Source organism: Salvia splendens, chromosome 3 (genome assembly GCF_004379255.2).
Source record: "Salvia splendens isolate huo1 chromosome 3, SspV2, whole genome shotgun sequence".
Lineage (NCBI taxonomy): Eukaryota > Viridiplantae > Streptophyta > Magnoliopsida > Lamiales > Lamiaceae > Salvia > Salvia splendens.
Window position 1 is genome coordinate 313,179 of NC_056034.1, and position 19,990 is coordinate 333,168.

At 37.5% G+C, this 19,990-nt stretch overlaps 4 protein-coding genes across 4 annotated transcripts; 3 read left to right on the forward strand and 1 right to left on the reverse strand.

The window, feature by feature from the left end:
• Positions 1–647: 647 nt before the first annotated feature.
• On the reverse strand, positions 648–3,913 carry LOC121794123 (D-3-phosphoglycerate dehydrogenase 1, chloroplastic-like). The gene is made up of 5 exons (XM_042192145.1): positions 3,200–3,913; positions 2,130–2,506; positions 1,895–2,005; positions 1,712–1,807; positions 648–1,637 (listed from the first exon to the last, which is right to left on the reverse strand). Exons 1-5 carry the CDS (start codon positions 3,834–3,836, stop codon positions 966–968), a joined length of 1,893 nt encoding a protein of 630 aa, XP_042048079.1. The 5' UTR covers positions 3,837–3,913; the 3' UTR covers positions 648–965.
• A 3,344-nt stretch (positions 3,914–7,257) lies between these two features.
• Positions 7,258–7,848, forward strand: LOC121795083. The gene has a single exon (XM_042193519.1). The coding sequence runs from the start codon at positions 7,258–7,260 to the stop codon at positions 7,846–7,848; it is 591 nt and encodes a 196-aa protein (XP_042049453.1).
• A 1,534-nt stretch (positions 7,849–9,382) lies between these two features.
• LOC121793470 (DNA-dependent metalloprotease WSS1-like) lies at positions 9,383–12,085 on the forward strand. The gene is made up of 5 exons (XM_042191482.1): positions 9,383–9,497; positions 10,166–10,341; positions 10,432–10,627; positions 10,793–11,221; positions 11,561–12,085. The coding sequence occupies exons 2-5, from the start codon at positions 10,187–10,189 to the stop codon at positions 11,753–11,755; spliced, it is 975 nt and encodes a 324-aa protein (XP_042047416.1). The 5' UTR covers positions 9,383–9,497; positions 10,166–10,186; the 3' UTR covers positions 11,756–12,085.
• Positions 12,086–13,344: 1,259 nt separating this feature from the next.
• On the forward strand, positions 13,345–19,948 carry LOC121796443 (telomerase reverse transcriptase-like). The gene is made up of 12 exons (XM_042195299.1): positions 13,345–13,700; positions 13,862–13,939; positions 14,014–14,079; positions 14,187–14,352; positions 14,484–14,944; positions 15,215–15,341; positions 15,639–15,783; positions 16,050–16,188; positions 16,860–17,966; positions 18,362–18,924; positions 19,039–19,311; positions 19,384–19,948. Exons 1-12 carry the CDS (start codon positions 13,404–13,406, stop codon positions 19,652–19,654), a joined length of 3,693 nt encoding a protein of 1,230 aa, XP_042051233.1. The 5' UTR covers positions 13,345–13,403; the 3' UTR covers positions 19,655–19,948.
• Positions 19,949–19,990: the final 42 nt, after the last annotated feature.

A 19,990-nucleotide genomic window follows, 5' to 3' on the forward strand; every position in this document is an offset into this window, starting at 1 on the left:
CATAAATAGAGCCTCTTGTCATCAAATGATTTATCTATGAAATAATATACTTTGGCTCAATTGCTTTTGCATCAAGAAACAAACCATCAAGCTGTCGACGGGAACTTCTCGCGCATCAGCTACAATCTTTTGCCGTTCAAGTCACGACCCAACACTGGGCGCTCGACAAACGACGACATCTCGTTTCTTGATTTTGCTTGGAAATCGACGTTAGGGAATTAGGTCTCTAACACCATCTCAGTGTGTACTTTTAAAATGGGTATGTAAAAATAAATGTTTTGGGTGTGTATACATTTAAATTCAATTAAAATAAATTTTATCAATAGCTTTTTTTATGAATTTAATCAATATTATGGTTTGAATTATTCATATATACTGTATGACGTAATTAACCAATTGGAACATTGGGTCCAAATTCCTCCAACTTAATTGAATTTAATTTTTATAGTTTGAATATCAGATAATAGTACTCCATATGACCATATTCAAGTTCTTCTTTTCTTTTATTTCATAATTACGTCAATTATAATGTCTCTATTTAATAGACATAATCATGTCAATTATAATGGTCGATTCTCTTCCAAAATAATAAAAAGGTGTACCAAATCAGAAGAATACTAAACAAACATTAGTACACAAGAGAAAAAAAAACATAATTATACAACAACACTAATTCTAAAGTGATATTATCACAAATTGTTGAAAGTGAATCACAACAAAATGTTTCCAACCAAAATTCATGGCAATTCCTTTCTTCTAGTACAACAGCCAACATATCTGATTTTCAGTCATCTCAAAACTAATCTAAAATCTAAACAACAGATAAACATAACTGTAGAGAAGCTGCTTACTGTAGATTTTCAGCATCAGCAGCCTAAGATGCCTATTATTATTATTATAAGAGTCACTGAAAAACAAAGTTTTTTCTCCCAGCAAAGTTCCATAAACCATACAAACAATCAACTTCAGAGATCAAGGAACACAAACTCTTCGATTGCTGGCACTTCGCCTATCTTCTTGAGCGTTTCCTTGTTAGGCGCTTCGTCCACCCCGATGGCCACAATAGCCTTCACCCTCTTCACAGTCCGGCTAACGCTCATGAAGCTCACGTTCACGTTGCTCTCTCCAAGAATCGTCCCAACTGTCCCGATCATGCCAGGCTGGTCGACTTGGCGATAGAGGATCAGATTTCCCTCGAGGCTAACGTCCACGCTGAATGCTCCCACGCGTGTCAGGTGAGGCATGCCGTCCTTCACTCTCCCCTCGATGCTTATGTTCCCATTATCCAGCAATGCACTCTCGAATTTTGACCCAACGTTGCTTATCTGGACCTGAATGGAGTCGATGGGGCTCTCGGATGAGGAGTCGACTAATAGTTTTTCCTCACTGATTCTTAGACCCTTCTGCTTTGCTATGAAGTCTGCATTGACAAGGTTGATATGGGCATCTGAGATAGGCTCGATGATACCCTTTACTATCATGGATCGGAGAAGTCTCGTGTCCATGTTGTCAGAGGCGCGGGACGAGCCGTAGACCACCTTCACGGATTGTATTCCGCGTCCTCCAGCAACTAACTGGACGCCTAGTCTACCCAGCTTCTCAGCCAGATTGACATAAGGAGCCAACTCGGACAGGACCTGAGGTGGAAATCGAGTTATAACTAGATATGCAAGAAAATGCTCGAGGCAAGAGTGTATGATGTTTTTTTTACCTCTGGAGAAACCATAGGAGCATTCACTGCAGTTGCAGAAAGTTCCCCTCTCAGCGCACCAACAACGGCCTCTGCTATTTCGACTGCAACTCCTTCCTGCAACGAAGGTAAGAGCGCGTGTTATGCAACAAAAACAATCACAGGAAAATAATAGGAACAAGATAATGGTTACAAAATTAATACCTGTGCTTCCTTTGTGCTAGCTCCAAGATGTGGTGTAACTGTGACGTTTTCGTGTTGCACTAGTTTGCTATCTTTTGATGGGGGCTCCTTTGTGAAGACATCGAGGGCGGCCTACAAAAACAAGAATGGAAAAACTAATAAGGTTCCATTGCTAGATATGAACTCAAAATATGACTGCAGAGGACAATGGAACATAAACTAGCAAATTAATCAACCATATGAAAAGACATTCAACCTGTGCAACTATTCCTGCATCAAGAGCTCTCACTAGAGCATCCTCGTCTATCACACCACCACGGGCAACATTTATTATGCGCACTCCCTTCTTCATCTTTGCAAATGTTGCGTCATTGAATAGCTTGTCTGTAGTAGGAGTAAGCGGCATGTGGAGCGACACGAAGTCCGCAGTGGAGAGGGCTTGATCGAATGACACCAACTCCACACCAAGAGCGCGTGCTCGATCAGCTGGGGCATATGGGTCATGCGCAATAACATGCATTCCAAGGCCCTTAGCACGTCTTGCAACCTCAGAGCCAACCTTGCCGAATCCCATGATAGCCAGTGTCTTCCCAACCAGTGAGACACCAACATACTTGTTACGTTGCCATTGTCCTGTCAACAGCATTGCAATATCCAAGTAAGGTCATGAAGCCAAGAAAATACAGAGAAAATACACCTCTAAAGTTGCATGAAAAATAGTCCCCTGTTGACCAATGTTTACCATTTCACCATATATATTATGTGGAGTAATATTCATCATAGTTTATGATCCATCATAGTTTATGATCCTTCATTTTCTTCAAGAACAGGGGCACGGCATAGACAAACTTAAAATGTGGTTCAAGGTAGCTATAGTCATAGCAAACGATTCCTATAGCCATAATATCACTATGAAGTTTGGCATATCAAAAATGAGAAATTCAAAGACCTCTTCTCCTCAAAATTCACACCACTTCACTAACTCTGTTGTTTACACATAAAAATATGATACCATGATAAATGTTTCCAACCACCAACAAAGCGGCGGTTTAACCGGTCTCGCGCATTTACTAAGGAAAATTTTAAGAGCAATATTTTATTCATCTACCACATAGTAATAAATAGATTTTTTCGAATGTCGAGTAATATATAGTATCAGCTTGTTCTATGTATGCATTCCGATCTGTATCAGCATCAATTCATTAAACTATTTGGAAAAGAACATTTCATACACACCTAATTTTGTCATGAACGGAAAAGGACAAACATGAAATCAGAACTGAATTATGGATCCACAGTCAAAAACAGGGTAGAATCGAATCATACCAGCCTTCATTGAAGCGTCAGATTGAGCAACGTTCCTCGCCATTCCAGCTAGCAGCGCGATCCCATGCTCCGCCGCGGCGATCGTGTTCGCCGTCGGCGCATTCACCACCAGACAACCAAGCTCCGTTGCAGCCTGCAGATCCACATTATCAATCCCCACGCCAGCTCGTCCGACAACCTTTAGCTTCCCCTTCGCCGCCTCGAACACCTGGCGCGTCACCTTCGTGCCGCTCCGCACGATTAGCGCATCGAACTCCCCGATCTTGGCGCACAAATCCTCCGGCGAGAGATTGTACAGGCACTCCACGTCCCCGTAGCTCCTCAGCAGGTCGAGACCGGCCTCTCCGAGTTTCTCGGAGACCAGAATCGTCGGCTTCGGCGTTTTCACCTCCGGATCTGAATTCCGAGGCTGAGACGCCTGCTTCGATTCCCTCGCCGTCTTCAGAGAGCTGACTACGGAGCTGCGCGAGCTCAGATCCCTCGAGGTGGCGGAGATTGCGAGTTTTTGGATGGAAATGGATGAATTGGAGAAGGAAAGGCTAGCGGCGGAGGGGCGTGCGGCTTTGGTGTGGAGCGGAAGAGGCGGCGATTGGTCTGTCAGCTTGTTTGTCGCGGAGGAAATGGATGTTGCGGCCATTTTTTTCGTTTGTGTTTTTCTCTCTCTGGATGAGTGGGTGTAGTGTGTGAGAGATTCGTATGCAGAGATTTTGGCGGAAAATGTGAAGGCAGATGAATTGTGAAACTATATAGACCATATATAAAGAGAAACTGTGATTTACTGGTCAGTTTTTAAGATATAATAAGCCTATGAAATTAGGATTTTAATTTAAAGATTTATTTTATATTACTACTACTAAATTTTTGCCCAAAAAATAAATTTAGCTCGAATTTTAATAAATATAAAAAGAGTTAGTGGAAAAAAGTTCAGTACTACTCCCAATACTAGTACTCCATAAGTTACTGCTTTTATATAATTAATTTTACTAAGTATAATAAATTAGTGTAATGTAAATTATAGTAGTATAAATTAAAATTGGTAAAAGGTGACTGAGACATGTATTTATTAAAATTGGAAAATTATCTCTAATTGCTTAATTTATAAAAATATGATTTTACGACTAAATTGGTTGATTTCTAAAATAATGCTTTTGAGTTCACTTCACTCACACTATTATTTTGAATTCAAGCGTGTATCGTAGTACAATTATATGGAGGCTGAAATCAAGAGTTATAACTAATTACCATTAAAAATGGTAACAGCCAGAAATCAAGAGTTATGACTAATTATCATTAAAAATGATAATAGCCTTAATTGACAATCATGACTTTAAAAGGGCGAAACCAAGACTTGGTAAACATTGGCGGCGACTTCAAGTATTTAACCATAATAAACACAGTAGTTATAAATTATTGGATTAAAAATGTTGATGTTAATTATTGAAAATTACCATTTCTTCGTGACCTAAGTCATGAGTAGTAGTATTATGTTTTATCTTATCAACTCATAATTCTTAAGCATCAATCTCATTTAATCCGTGTTTAATGTTAAGCGTTTTATTTCATGACATTATTTTGTTTTTAATACCTTAAGTTCTTATTGAGTATTGGCATTGTTAACTTTATAAATTATATTAAAACTAAAGTTTGATTTGTTGTTTTATTCACTTATTTCAAGAAAATGACAAGATAGACTTAATTTTAAGTAAATTATATAAATTAATTAAAGTCGTAATAAATTTTTGTAGATATTACAATCAAAATAAATGTGTGAAATAAAATAAATACCACCATTGTAGAGGTGGATAATCTATCTCGTAAAAATTAAGTTACAATTTTGACCCTTAGCCAAGTGATAGGTGGGAGATTGTGACAAATGTAATTGTGCACTAACATGATTAAACTATTTACTAGTACATAATTTAAGTAAATTCATTGCATGTGGTTGGTATAATTGACAATTTTGGCTTTGTTGTTTCATGACATGTGATGGTTGTTGTAAAAATCTGTCAAGTTTTAGATTTTTATAAACAAGTTTTATACTGTTTCACATGTTACATATGTTTCTATGTTGGAATTCTTTCAAAATATGTAACATCATCAACTTTAAAACTCAATCAGTAGTTTGTTGATTTAAATATTGAAAGATCCATTATACTTGGAAAATTTTAGTGGACATAAATTTTCTATTTTGCATTTGTTCGCACATATAGAAGTAACGGCATGTTAAAATTAAATAAACAAAACTAAAATTTTGGCACTAAGAAAATAATTTAAATGATAATTTTTTTTAATAAATTAATGCGTATGCCATGACGAAAATTCACACTCAAGTAGTAGTTGGTCACATGGACATGTAAGTCTGATAGTGAATAAAACTATCATTTTGTTATAATCCTATTTTATCCGAAATTAATAGAGTTCACTTTTTATAGCAAAAGTCATTAACCATACTTACTCCATTATAAATCACTTCCGATTTTATTTCGATTGGATTTCTCCATTTTAAATCACTTCTTCTTTTGGTTAGGCCATTCGAAATCCATTTTAAATCATTTCTTCTTTTGTTTAGACCATTCGCAAAAGGGCAGCCGACAAAAGAATAATTAAATAAAACAGCTTCTTTTGTTTAGTAGAATTTGCGCAATGATTATTAACCTTATACATCATTCATTTTGCCTACTTTTGTTTTTAAATTTTGTCCATCCCTTTTCCTTGAAGAGTAAATATAATAACAATCCCAATAATAACTATACACTTTTTGCTTGATGAGTCAATATAATAATCTAAATACATAAAAATACACTTTATGGTTTTAAATTTGAATAATGCTAGGTGGCCACGTTATGGCCAGCCATAAATTAATTAAATAACAAAAAAATTCATTTTTTTTCAAATTTTTGGTTTAATACTACTTGATTTTACTTTTATATCATATTCATTATATATTGCTCAACGTATACAGTAATTCGTGATATTAATATGTTTTACGTAATGGAATTCAAAGATAAGTATCAACTTACAAGTCCATTCACACACATATAAGTTTATATCGGTAATTATAATTTTTTTATACATGTAAATGGACTAAATTAACTCTTTATGGCCGGCCACATTATGGCCATTTAGCATCACTCTTTAAATTTTGTCAATCCTTTTTCCTTGATGCGTTAATATAATATTAGCAATACACTTTTTCCTCTATGAGTCAATATAATAACAATCCAAATAATATAATACACTTAATATATGTTAGAAAATAGTAGTAACATGGGAGGAGTGATTAATGGCTAACTCATTATTTAATTGCTAACTACAACTAATTTAAGATCATATTATTTTAGAAATCTTGTGGTCTAAAATTTATCACGTGTGATTTTCATTTTTATTAACTAAATCGAAAAAGATAAAAAAAAAAACTACCAAATTAGGTTTTGGATAAAAATGTCAATGTAGTGTTTTGAAAATATCAACACATTGATTATATTGACATTCTATATGTATTATATTGACATATTTTATATACTATATTTACATTTATTGTTGTACGAAAAAATTGAAAATTTTTTATTTTTTTTTCAAATTTTTATATCGGAACATATGCAAGTGAGATCTCGTTAGAATCCTTATGAAATTATCTTTAATTTGATATATGTTGTGCAAAAACATAATTTAAATCGAGAAAGTTATATGCGTTTTAAAGTTATGAGATATTTTTCAAAAGTTAGTTATAACTAATTTGTTGTCAATTGACCTTAAGAGTGTCCACAGTGGGAGAGCCGCGGCCGTGGCTTGGGTGCGCGGCCCCCACTGCAGAGAGCCACGAATGGTGGCTGAGGGTCGAGAGCCGAGAGGCCGCGGCCTTCACGCGGCTGAGCCATGTGTTCCGCGGCCCACCACTGCAGCTGGCCGCGTTTCGTGGCCCAGCCACCGAAATTTTTTATTTTTATTTTTTGCTTCTTTTTTTATAAATACACACCATTTTTCCTCCATTTTTCTACTCCAATTCAAACACCACTCTTTCCAATCTTTCCAATCTATTTTAATTCAACTTCTGAAATATGGATTACGACGATGAACGGTACCAAGAAGCGGTAGATCTGGAGTTCCAAAACCTGATTGCAGCGGTGCAACATGAAGCTGACGAGGCGGCGGCAGAGGCGGTGGCAGTCCCTCGGCCGTTCTATCATCGGCGGTATATCGACCGTGACCATGCCGGGGCTGACCGCCGGTTGATGGAAGACTACTTCAGCGAGAACGCCCGTTATCCGCCAGAGATTTTCCGTCGGCGATTCAGAATGTCGCAACAACTCTTCGTCCATATAGCGACGTGTTTGGCGCAGCGGTTCAAGTGCTTCAACTTGCGATATGATGCCACCGGCCGACCCGGCTTGTCGACATATCAGAAGTGTATGGTGGCAATTAGGCAGTTTGCCTATGCCGGGCCCGTTGACATGTTCGACGAATACCTACAGATAGGCGAAACGACTGCCCTACAGACGTTGAGGCAGTTTTGTAGGGGCATTAAGGATATCTTCAAAGGGGAGTATTTACGGAAGCCAACGGCCGATGATTGCCAGAGTCTGATTGATATGCACGGGACTGTACATCATTTTCCAGGGATGTTGGGGAGCATCGATTGCATGCACTAGGAGTGGAGGAACTGCCCGGTGGCTTGGAAGGGGCAGTTCATTTCTGGTTTCAAAGGCCGACATCCCACGATGATCCTGGAAGCCGTTACTGACTACCGCTTGCGAATCTGGCATGCGTATTTTGGTGTCGCTGGGTCGAACAACGACATCAACGTTCTACGATCGTCCCATCTGTTCAATGACGAGTGCCGGGGTGAGGGCCCGCAAGTTAGATTCATGGCCAACGGCACGCAGTACAATATGGGATACTATTTGGCCGATGGGATATACCCTCGCTGGCCCGTGTTTGTGAAGTCGATCCGACAACCCGTTGGGCAGAGGCAAACCTATTTCGCGAAAAAACAAGAGGGTGCTAGGAAGGATGTTGAGCGAGCTTTTGGTGTCCTCCAAGCGCAATGGGCCATTATACGGTGCCCGGTTCGACAATGGCACTAAAATGATGTCCCAGACATCATGACTGCATGTATCATATTGCACAATATGATAATAGCTGACGAATGATTTGCTGCAGAGCGATGGACACCGGAAGATGGTGCTAGTTCGAGCTCGGGTATTGTCATGGAGCCCCTGCAGATGGGTGTACCACGTACTAATGAATACTTGATCCAGCGGTACACTGATATGCGGAGCCAAATATCGCATACAACACTGCAAGCTGATTTGGTTGAAGAGGTCTGAAACCGTAGAAGGAGCGTCGCAGAGTGATATAGGTTTTCGGGTTGTTGTTTTTAAACTAGAAAAATTTCGTTGTATAATTTTTCCATTTTAATATAATACAACGAAGTTCTTGTTAAACCTTTTTTTTGGTTAGGTTGTGAAATTTTTTTTATTTACAATCCAAATTATTTTATTTTAATTAAAATTATAAATATCATAAATTATAGTGTAATAAAATTTATTGTAGTTAAGTTAAAAAATATCATTAAAAAGTAAACAAATTAATTTTTATTTTGGAGAGGGCCACATTTCGTGGCCCTTGTTATTTTTGGGTTTTACCATTGTGGAGGGCCATGGAGAGCCACATTTGGTGGCCGGGCCAACTTTGGTGGCCCTCAAGGGCGACCATTGTGGACACTCTAATACTCTTATTGACGTTTTTTGTTGATCGTATTGACATTACGGGACTGATAATCTAGGCCATTGATTTGAATATTTAATGACTATTATTTAATTATAATTATCAATTAAGTATTGAGTTAGCAATATAACACTCTATAAACCAATTAATATATGAATTGTTTCCTCAGTTCCTCGATCAAGCAGGGGACATTAATTATAGTCATAATAAGAATTGAGTTAAGCCTAAATATATAATTACAAGTTATTTATAACTATGGTGAATTTATTTATTTCTCGTTCCATACTCCAACTGCAACAGGTGAAAAAACACAAATCTTTCATTGATGGAAAAAGAGATTGTCCATAGGAAAAAAGAAAAGCCCAATTCTCCATTTTGGGCCTTGGCCCACAAATAGTTTTATGAGTGTAAAATTTGAAAATTTTTCTTGGTAGCTTGCTCAATAAGAAATTCCTATTGGCCACAAATTTTCAATATTTATTACAGCAAATTTTCAATATCTCAAAGTTCGCGGCAAGTCAGTGCTGTTTTTTTGCGCTGGATATCTGTGATTTTCAGTCGTAATTTCCAGGTATTTCCAGTCGTGAAGCTTCTGTATTTCTTCAATTATCTGCTGATGTAGATATTTTGTATCGTGTCATCTAATTATGTTTTGATTGCAATGAGATGTTATTGCTTTGCTTTAATTCGGATGGAATTTACAGAAAATATGCTTATTTAGGGAAAATTGACCAAAATGGAAGCATAAGCTGAGGCGAGCTAGTGATAATTCTTTTTCCTGTTATAGTGTTAATACACATTAATTTAATCGGTGATCACTTGTGTAATTGAAGCAAGACATGTCTCGATATGGAATGATGATGCAGAAAAAGTGATCCAATTTTGTTAGGAAAAGTGGAGATGTTGAAATTGATGCTACATGTAGTTAAAAGTGGTGTGGATTTGGATGTGAAGAATCTGTTCTGCTAATTGTGCTTCAAAATGTTGAGTTTAGACTCAAAATTCAAAATTACCGAGTTTCTGGAAATTTTGTTTGATTGCATTTTAGAAATAGTGATGACGCAGCTGCATATTGTTGTGAGAACGAGAGCTAGGTGACTTTGGTATTTATGGTGAATTTCATGCTTGACACGTACTTGCTATAAAACCACATGCTAATTTTTGAATAGTTTGGTGTAAGTAGTTAGCAACAAATCATTTTAGTTTAACTTATTGCAATTTGTCTTTTGATCACTATAGTTGTGCATTCGTGCTATCCTCATGGACTTGAATGATCTTAACAAAGTCTGGGAAATCAAACCTCTAAAGAAGGTTCGTGAGGATGAGGCGAGGGAAATTCTCGAAAGAGTGGCAAAGCAAGTGCAACCTATCATGAGGAAGAGAAAATGGAAAGTGAAGGTCCTATCTGAGTTTTGGTGGGATCAAAATTTCTCTTTGTGGTTTTGGATGTTTTTTCATCTTTGTCATGCTTCGCCTGCTGGCTAATACGTATTGTTGACTTGCAGCCCACCTAACCCATCTCTTTTAGGGCTAAATATAGGAGGAGGGACTGAGGTGAAGTTGAGACTACGTAGACCAAACAACGAGTGGGATTTTTTCCCTTATGATCATATTCTCAACACAATGCTGCATGAGCTTTGTCACAACGAACATGGCCCTCACAATGCTGATTTCTACAATCTTTTGGATGAATTGAGAAAGGTTGCTGTGCTGTTGATCTCATTTTTGAATGTTGTGAAGCAGCAATTCTTTTATTCTCGTTGCAAAAATATCTCAGATGAGCTAATTCGAGCACATCCTTTTGACTTCTTCTTAATGATTATGTATGCAGTATGCTCATTTGGTTCAAATTCACCATTTTCTTAGGAATGTGAAGAGCTTATGGCCAAAGGCATAACTGGAACTGGGCAAGGATTTGATCTCCCTGGGAAGAGACTGGGTGGATATTCTCGTCAACCTCCTCTATCTTCCCTACGCCAGCAAGCTCTAGCAGCTGCTGAAAAGAGGTCTCGAAATGAAGCTCTGTTACCCCATGGGCCTAAACGCCTTGGTGGTGATAGTAGCATTAAAGCCGTGCTAAGTCCAGTTCAAGCGGCTGCTATGGCTGCAGAGAGGAGACTACACGACGATTTATGGTGTGGATCCAAATCACTAGAGCACGAGGGGCCTTCCGAAAGCCCAACTAGTTCATTGGATGTCAGAACTACCAGAACATCAGTTCTTGATTCAACGTCAGTCCAGGACCAGAAAGACGAATCATCATGGCAGTGTGACACATGCACCTTGTTAAATCAGGTAAAAAACCTTGCTTCCATTTCAGATTATGATGTTCACATTATAACCTTAATTACTACTCCACTTGAATATGAGCATTGTATTTCTTATTATGGAATTGCCACATAACATGCCTCGATATAAATTATGCTCTTTACAACATGACTTTTGTATATAATAGTATGCTTAACTAGGCATTAGAACCTGCCTATGTTATGCATCACCAACCATATAATCCGTTAATCTTCATGTAACTACACATGTTTTACATATAAGTACCCTTTCAAAGAAAAAATATTTCTGAGGTGATATAGTTTTTTGGTTGATTTTCTTTGCTGAGTGCATATATATTTACTGCAGCAAAGAGCTCTTATATGCGAAGCCTGTGGAACACCTAAGAGTAAATGCAACGGAGCAACGAAGTTCAAAGTCTGGTCTTGCAAGTTTTGCACACTAGACAACAGCACCGAGATTGAAAGATGCGTGGCTTGTGGAGAATGGAGATACTCGTATGGTCCTCCTACCGCCACTCCCGGGCCATATCAAGGTACCTGAACCTATGAATCGCGATAAATCATTGAGACAAAAACAATCTTGATTTGCAAATTGTGTGTACACACTCTGCTAAATATTACTGCTGTCCGTGTAAAATTCTAGCCGTGTATGAATAGTATAATGCACAATTTAGTTGGGAATTTGAATTAACCAAATACTGTACTACTTTGTAGTAAGATTAAGTTTCCATAATGTATATGATTACATTTGTAAAATTCTATTTATTGAGTACACTTATTTAGATTGTCAGACTAGGGAAATTTTGTACCAAAACAGTGAAATTGAGCACCATAAATTTTAGTAAGAAGACAAATTCATCTTCTTCGGCAATTCTCGGGGTAATTACATATTTCATACAAAATATTTTACCTTTGTTTCAATTTAGTACAAAAAGTATTAAGCGTACATATTTCATACAAAAAGTTATATTAGTGTTTTAAATTAGTACATTCCGTTAAATATTTCAAACACCGTTAGTCAGTTTATAATTTTGTCCAACTTATCATCATATTAAAAGAATAATTAGAGATTTAATACAAATAATCACTCTAAAAATTAACAATCAATATCAATTCTTCCAGCAATTGATCGTGGTTTAAAAAAATTTCTGTCTCTTAATATACTTTATTTTTTTATTGTATTCTTTATAGAGCACATTATAAAATAAGTCCATATTTCATCTTTACAAAATGACTAATTTGAGCTTTAAACCGTCAGTAAGTCAATATTTAATTTTTATAAAAAAGATTCAATATCTTTTTAGTTGTATTCTCCATTGTTACATGAGGAAGCTTCACAATGAAATGCAATTCACTAATTTGATGGTGAAGAGTGGTGGTTTTTTTTTCAATGTATTGTTTTTTCATTTTTGTGAGTAATAAAAATAACTGTGTTTGAAATAATTAATGGAAGGTTTTAATTTAAAATTTTTTGAACAAATTTGAAACACTGATGAAACTTTTTGTATGTATGATATAATTGGATGTAACGGTGTTAGTAGGGACTTAATGGAATGTATTATTTTGAAAGATCAAGTAAACTTTTTATATAAAATATGTAAAATTAATATTTTTTTGTACTAAATTGAAACTTAATGGAATGTATTATTTTGAAAGACCAAGTAAACTTTTTATATAAAATATGTAAACTTAATATTTTTTTGTACTAAATTGAAACAAAGGTAAAATATTTGGTAAGAAATATGTAATTAGCCCGCACAACAAACTCAAAAACATTTTTGTGCGTGCAATCTCTAAATAGTTCGAGAAACACAGGCAAATATCATGCTTTGCTTCCTGAATTTGTCATTTTTGTAAGTGTAGCTATGATATGATTTGAAAACTGAAAAGACGCCGTCTTGGGAAAATGACACATGAGAATTAAAAATACTACTAGTACTGCATCCACGTCTCTTTAAACGCAGCTAGGAGTGTATGGAACAACAGAATATATATATATATATATATATAGATAGATAGATAGTAAAAAACATGCGTTTTATGAAATGTGTGTGGATGTGGATTTAATAGTTTAAAAAACTGTTTTGCAATTGCAAGATTCGTAGTCGCAACATATGTAGTCGAAGCGTGTAGAAAAAGATACAAATTTTGAGACTCTCTTTTCCTTCCCTTCCACCCGTGCGAAATCAATGGCGCCGAAGAAGAAAAAAAGAGTTCCGGAGTTTCTGTGGAGTTTGTTCGGCAACCGCGCGCGGTCTCTCGCTGACACTATCTTGGATTTCATCCCTCCTCCGCCGGCCGCCTGCAACTACAAAGGCCACCCCCGCTGCCTCTTTTGCAGCGGCGACGAAGCCATGTCGTTCCTCCTCAGATCTACAGATGACGACGACTACCGCGACCTTCTAAACGGTTGCTTCGTGGTTGTCTCCGAGGACGCCCCTCCCCTTCCCGTCTTCGATCATCACTGCCGCTGCTCGCAACTCGCGGTACGCCCCGCCCCAACTATTTATACTAGTCATCTAAATCTATCGTATTAGGCAACCGCAACACAAGTTCACTTGCACCGACGGTGTTGAGGATTGCTTTGAAGATTCAGTGTTGTAGTGTATTTTCATTATAAGAACTTGACATGTATGTATGGTTTCAGCTTGTGAGAAGAACTATTGAAATTATACTGCATCAGCAACCCACCACTTCAAATCTTATATGCCGCCAATATGATAAAGTAAGTGTTTCGTTACACCTAATTCGACCGACCATTGCTTTGATAATGCTATTGGATTTTATTGCATGTAACAGGAGGCCCAGTCTAGTCCTGCTGTTGCCCAACTCTCATCTGAAAAGTGGTCTCTCCTCTTAAAAAGGGTAACTGAATGAGATAGATGGCTGCATGATACTACTACTATTGTCTAGGTATACTTACTACTTGATTGGTGTGCTAATGACTAATTTTAGGTCGGTGATGCTTTTAGGTCGGTGATGCTCTCATGATGTATTTGTTAAAGCATACTTCAATGTTTCTTCCTCTTCCTCTTCCTCTGAATGAGCACCATCAGATTTCTGGTATTTCCCTTGCCAATTTGTGCTCCAACTTCCCTACAATCATGCCAACGCATAGACCTCAGCATCATCCACCAGGTGACATTTATTGTGTGGACACTCCACGGATATTAGCAACAGAAACATTATATGTCCAAGCCACCTTGCTTTCTTCTTAGTAATTAAACTGTACAATCATCCTAATTCTGAAGAAGTCATTATGCCTGCAGGGTCGAATTATGTTTTACAAGAGCTTCCTCAAACACAAAGTGAACGTAACTCTAAGCAAAATACTGTTAAGCCTCGGAGGCAAATACGGGAGCATAGCTGGCAGCGTAAAAGAAAGCGCAAGCACTTGGCTCTTTCGGGAATGCCTTCTTTCTCCCCATCAACAGGAAATAGTAGCATTTGTGACTTATCCCTCATCTCAAGTTCAAGTCAAAATGACATTATGCCTGAAGGGTCTTCTTGCATTTCTGAAGAAGAACTTCCTCCAATACAAATTGAAGGGAACTCTAAGAAAGATACTGTTAAGCCTCGGAAGCTTAAACGGGAGTATCGCTGGCAGCGTGAAAGAAAGCGTAGACAGTTGGCTGTTTCGGGAACGCCCCCTCTGCTTCCATCTAGAGGAAGTAGTAGTACCTGTGATAACTTACCCCTTGTCTCAAGTTCAAGTCAAAATGACATGGGTGTAAGTTTTTTGTTGTTTTTTATAGAGCTTACATGTCATTATCTCTAGTTCTTTTATTATTAACCTCAAATGAATATTGTTTTCTAGATTGGTGTGGAGAAAAATAATTTGATTTTGTTTAGTAGTAGTAGATTAATGGAGCCAAATATAGCCATTTATCCTGATCCATGATGTATGTTGTGGTACATGTAATCATATTCAGGCGACAATAATAAGTCATTTTGCCCCTGGACAAGTCATATTTGACCTTTTTGTTTTTTTGTTTTGTAGAACATGGCTCCTTTATTTTGCAATTTGGTTTTCCAAAATCAACCAAGGATTCTTGGAAATGCTGAGATTGATAGAAAGAACATATTCTATAGGATGGAGAATTGTTCATCAATGCTGCCAAGGAAGCGTATCCTTCTTAGAATGTGCTCATATCTGTTTACTAGTGTGCATGAGTTCAGATGGTCAGTATATTTCATCATCTTGTACCATGTGCCATACAGTGATTAGAGTCTTACTTTTCGGTGAAGTTCATGGGATTTGGGTTTTAGTTAGTGTATATTTATTAGCTTGATAGTGGTGCTTATCTTTGAATGCCTCCACTGCCTTCCAACTCTTCTATGCTTACCAAAAGAAAGCTTCTCATTGTAGATCTTGAACTTTTGCCTCCTATTTATCTCGGATGCTCGGCCTTAACATTGAGTAGACATTTTGTATTCTCTAAGGCCTAATGATTCTGGTGCTTCCATCTTGTTCAATCATATCTTTGAAGCATTTGGTCCTGACAAAATTAATGGGAGCACACCATGCTGTCACATTGAAGATGGTCTTACCGTCAATTCCACCTGTTTGTAAGCAACTGCTTTTATTTATGTTATACTACATGAATTTACAGTTATTTACTCCGGAATCTAAATAATTCAGTTTTCAGATCTATTACTATTATGGGGGACAGCCGGACAGCATGTGTTGTGCATTTAGAAGTTCATTCTAGAAGAATAGGATGTAATACAATCCACTACTGAAATGCTTCTGAGATCACATAGCAGAGAATACATTACTTAAACTTGCACATATTTCACATTCTCTTAACAGGAGTGTGTGTATTTTTCTCTAGGTATCATTCCCTTAAAGTGCTTCTGAAAAAGCTTATACGCGAGACTCGATATTATAGACATGCGAGGCTGTTGGAGAAACACTGTTCTGTAGGATCCTCAAACCAAGATGCTAGTAGGGGAGCTGGCACTGGGCTTGAGGTTTGTATATCTTAACAAGTTTGTGCTGTCCTACAATGAAGACGTACCGTGTACATTATGACTCATTTTTACCATGGTCCTTAGGTAATTTGAAATTTGCGCCTCTTGTACCCTCTAATGTTTGAGTTGAATTACAAATATTCTACTCCCTCCGTCCCATAAGAATATGGGCAATGAGTATGACACGAGAATTAAGATAAAATTGGTAAAGTAAGAGGGAGGAGGAGAATGGTATGGTAAAGTAAGAGAGGATGAGAATGGTAGTTAAAGTAGTGTTAGTGGATAGTGGGACCTATATTATTAAATTGATATAGCTTTCTAAAAATGGAATGCACATATTATCGTGGGACAAACGAAAATGGAAAGTGCACATATTTTTATGGGACGAAGGGAGTATATAAATTCTATCATTTAGACATCTTTTATCGGTATATGTCTTGTTTCTAAGGAAGGAGTTCCAGATCACTTCTGCTTCATCTTGGTAATCGTGTGGTTCATCTTTTCTCCATTAAAAGCAATTTATGTGGTCTAATCCTGTTTCTGTTTCCTGTGTGGGAATTAGGTGTGTGGCTGGATGATTTTATGCCTTTAACCTTTAAATTTAGGACTCTGAGAAACACTTAACTATGAGCAGATTAGATGGTTTACAAAGTGATGTCAAATTGTTTCAGGTTGCGATGGTCCAAGAAGCCAATGCTGCTCAAGCTGAACCGGTTTTGAGTCGTCTCAAGCATCATCAGGTAGGATCATTCATTTGGGCAATTTGTAGGAGAATAATCCCTTCACCATTGCTGGGAGAACCATCTAACTGGAGATGTCTGAGAAGAAACATCTCGAAGTTCATTTCGCTACGAAGATTTGAGAAGCTCACTCTGAAGGAGTGTATTCATAGATTAAAAATATCCAAGTTTCCCATCTTTTCATATAAGCAAAACTCGAGATGCTGTATTGGTATCCCAGATAATTCCAGGCATGCGATCCTTGAATGTTGGATGCTTTGGGTTTTTACACATCTAGTATCACCACTGGTCCAAGCCAACTTTTATGTCACAGAAAGTGAGCATGAGAAGCAGGAGGTACTATACTATAAAAAGTCTATTTGGGAGAAGTTGATGAGAGAAAATAGGTGCATGATTGCTGGTCGGTATCGTCTACTAGATATTGAGTCTGCTAGAAACATATTAGGGAAGAGATCTTTTGGTTTCTCTAGGTTCAGACTACTTCCCAAGAGTAATGGATTCCGAATGCTGACTAATCTTCAAGCACCGTCCAGAATTCCTGTATCCACACCTTCTAGAATTCAGCCCAATCAAAATTCATGGAGAAGAGCGTATAGCAGCCACAGAGTTCATAGGTTCTTTAAGTCTGTTAATACAGTGCTTCATGATGTGCATGTAGTCCTAAAAGGTTTACGGGAAAAGGAACCAGAAAAGATGGGTTCATCAGTTTTTGACTACAATGATGTCTACAAAAAGCTTGTGCCTTTCTTGTTCCATCTGAAAAACGGGTCAATTAGCCTGCCTGATGTATTCATGGTGGTTTCAAAAGTGGCGAAAGCTTTTGACTCTGTAAATCATGAAAAATTGCTCAGTGTGATGAAGGATGCCTTACGTGATGATGAACATATTCTGGAAAAGTTCACTCAAGTTGTTTGCACAGATAAGTATTTAAAGATTGAGCCTCATGTGATGTTAGCACATCAAGATATTTCCACTGCATCTACAAGAATGCAATCAAAATTTCATGTCCAGTCATTGGGCAGTATTGTTCTTAAGGAGGTACTTTTAAAAAAAAATCATCTTATTAAATAAGCTGGAGACTAACTAGTCTTGCAAAACCTACTTTGACGTTTTTCTTTTAATTCTGTTTCTTTTATTATCCATTTCATGCAAAATATATGCCCAAGTTTTTGGGGTGTCAAAACCAGCTATCAGATCTCTACCCTCTATTTTTAATATATCTATATGCAGTCAGCTTTGGTCTACTTAAACGATTTGTCATTATATCTATAGTTGCTTTTTGTGATGGCTACATTAATTTAGCCAAAGCCGAATTCAGAGAGCGCCATTGCATAAAATGAGTCTGCCACAGTGCAACTATAAGCCCATGTTGTGGAGTATTTGATACTAAGAGTGGTTCCAATTCATTCACACTGTTTTCTTTCTCATTTCAGGATGCAAGCTGGAAAATAAAGAAGGAAAATATTCATTCACTTTTGGAGGAGCACATTATGCGCAACATGGTGCAGTTTAGGAACAAGTTTTATCTTCAAGAAGTTGGTATACCTCAAGGGAGTGTTCTGTCCGCATTACTGGGTTCATATTATTATGGACACATGGAAAGGAATGTAATATTTCCGTTCTTGGAGAAAGCTAAGAGGACCTTGTCAGTAACACAACATTCTTCTGATGGCACTTCAGTTTCAGGGGGCAACCGTCAAACTGAAATAGCTGCACCTGGTAGTGAATCTCTTCTGCTTAGATACCTTGATGATTTTCTCTTCATATCAGCTTCAAAGAGGCAGGCGTCTATGTTTTTCACCAGATTGGAAAGAGGAGTTCGTGATTATAACTGCTGCATGAATAAGGAGAAATACGGTCTAAATTTTACCATGGAAAATCAACAAGGCCAACTGTCAAACAGGCTTCATACCGGCAAAGACAATATCTCATTTCTTCAATGGAGTGGCCTCCTTGTCAACTGCTCTACATTAGAAATTCAAGCTGACTATACAAGGTTTGCCTGATTTTTCCTCATCAGTTGGCTTATTTTGTTGAATGTTTCCTAACATTGTTTACTCATTTACTATTTATAGCCGGTATATATAAGTGACTCTTGTATGTTATACAGATACTTGAATCATCATATGCGTTCAACACTAACAATATCACGTCAAGGCAAAGTGGGAAAAAACTTAAAATCAAAGTTAAGAAGTTATCTTAGGCCTAAATTCCACCCTATTTTATATGATTCCAACATCAATTCTCCAGGGGTGGTTAGACTCAACATCTATCAAAATTTTCTGCTTTGTGCCATGAAATTCATTTGCCACCTCTCCAACTTATCAATTCTACCGAAATTTCACCCCAGATTCCTGCTCAAAGCTATAGAGACTTCTCCGAGGTATGTCTCAAATTTTGTCAACACAGTTTATTTCCTTTACACTAGGCATGATGGATGTATTTCCACTTCCAGGTACATGAACAGGCTAATCAGAAGGAGGATGTATTCTTTCAGAGGTGCTGATTTTCGTCCCAGATACAATGTGAAAAGGATTGACGTGATCTGGCTGGGATTACACGCCTACAGCCGGGTGCTGCTGAAGAAGCACTTGAGGTTCAAGAGTCTGCTTTGTTTGGTCAGGGCCAAGTTGAAGGCTTATGGTGAGGTGGAGAACATGTCGTCTGAGCTCAAATATGCCGTTGATCAAGTGCATTCTTCTGTGCTTTGGAGCATCAAATATTGATTTTGTGAGGCGTGGGATGACCTCTTCTTTAGGAGGTATGTTTTTGGCGTATATCGATGCTGCAGCATCCTTTTCGGGTTATGAAACTGGAAGTAAATTCAGTAGGTGCTAATATGTTATGCTCTCGAGTCTCTTTTGTCAATCTGGTACATTCTCCACTAAATATTATGCCAATACTGTAAATTTTTGCCAACTGTATGCACTCTGCTAAATATTATGCTAATCGTGTAAATTTCCACTGTGTTTCATAAGAATGCATAAGGAGTTACACTGTCTACAGTTGGGAATTCAAATTAGCCGAATATAAGATTAAGTGAAGTTGATGATGCTACTTGC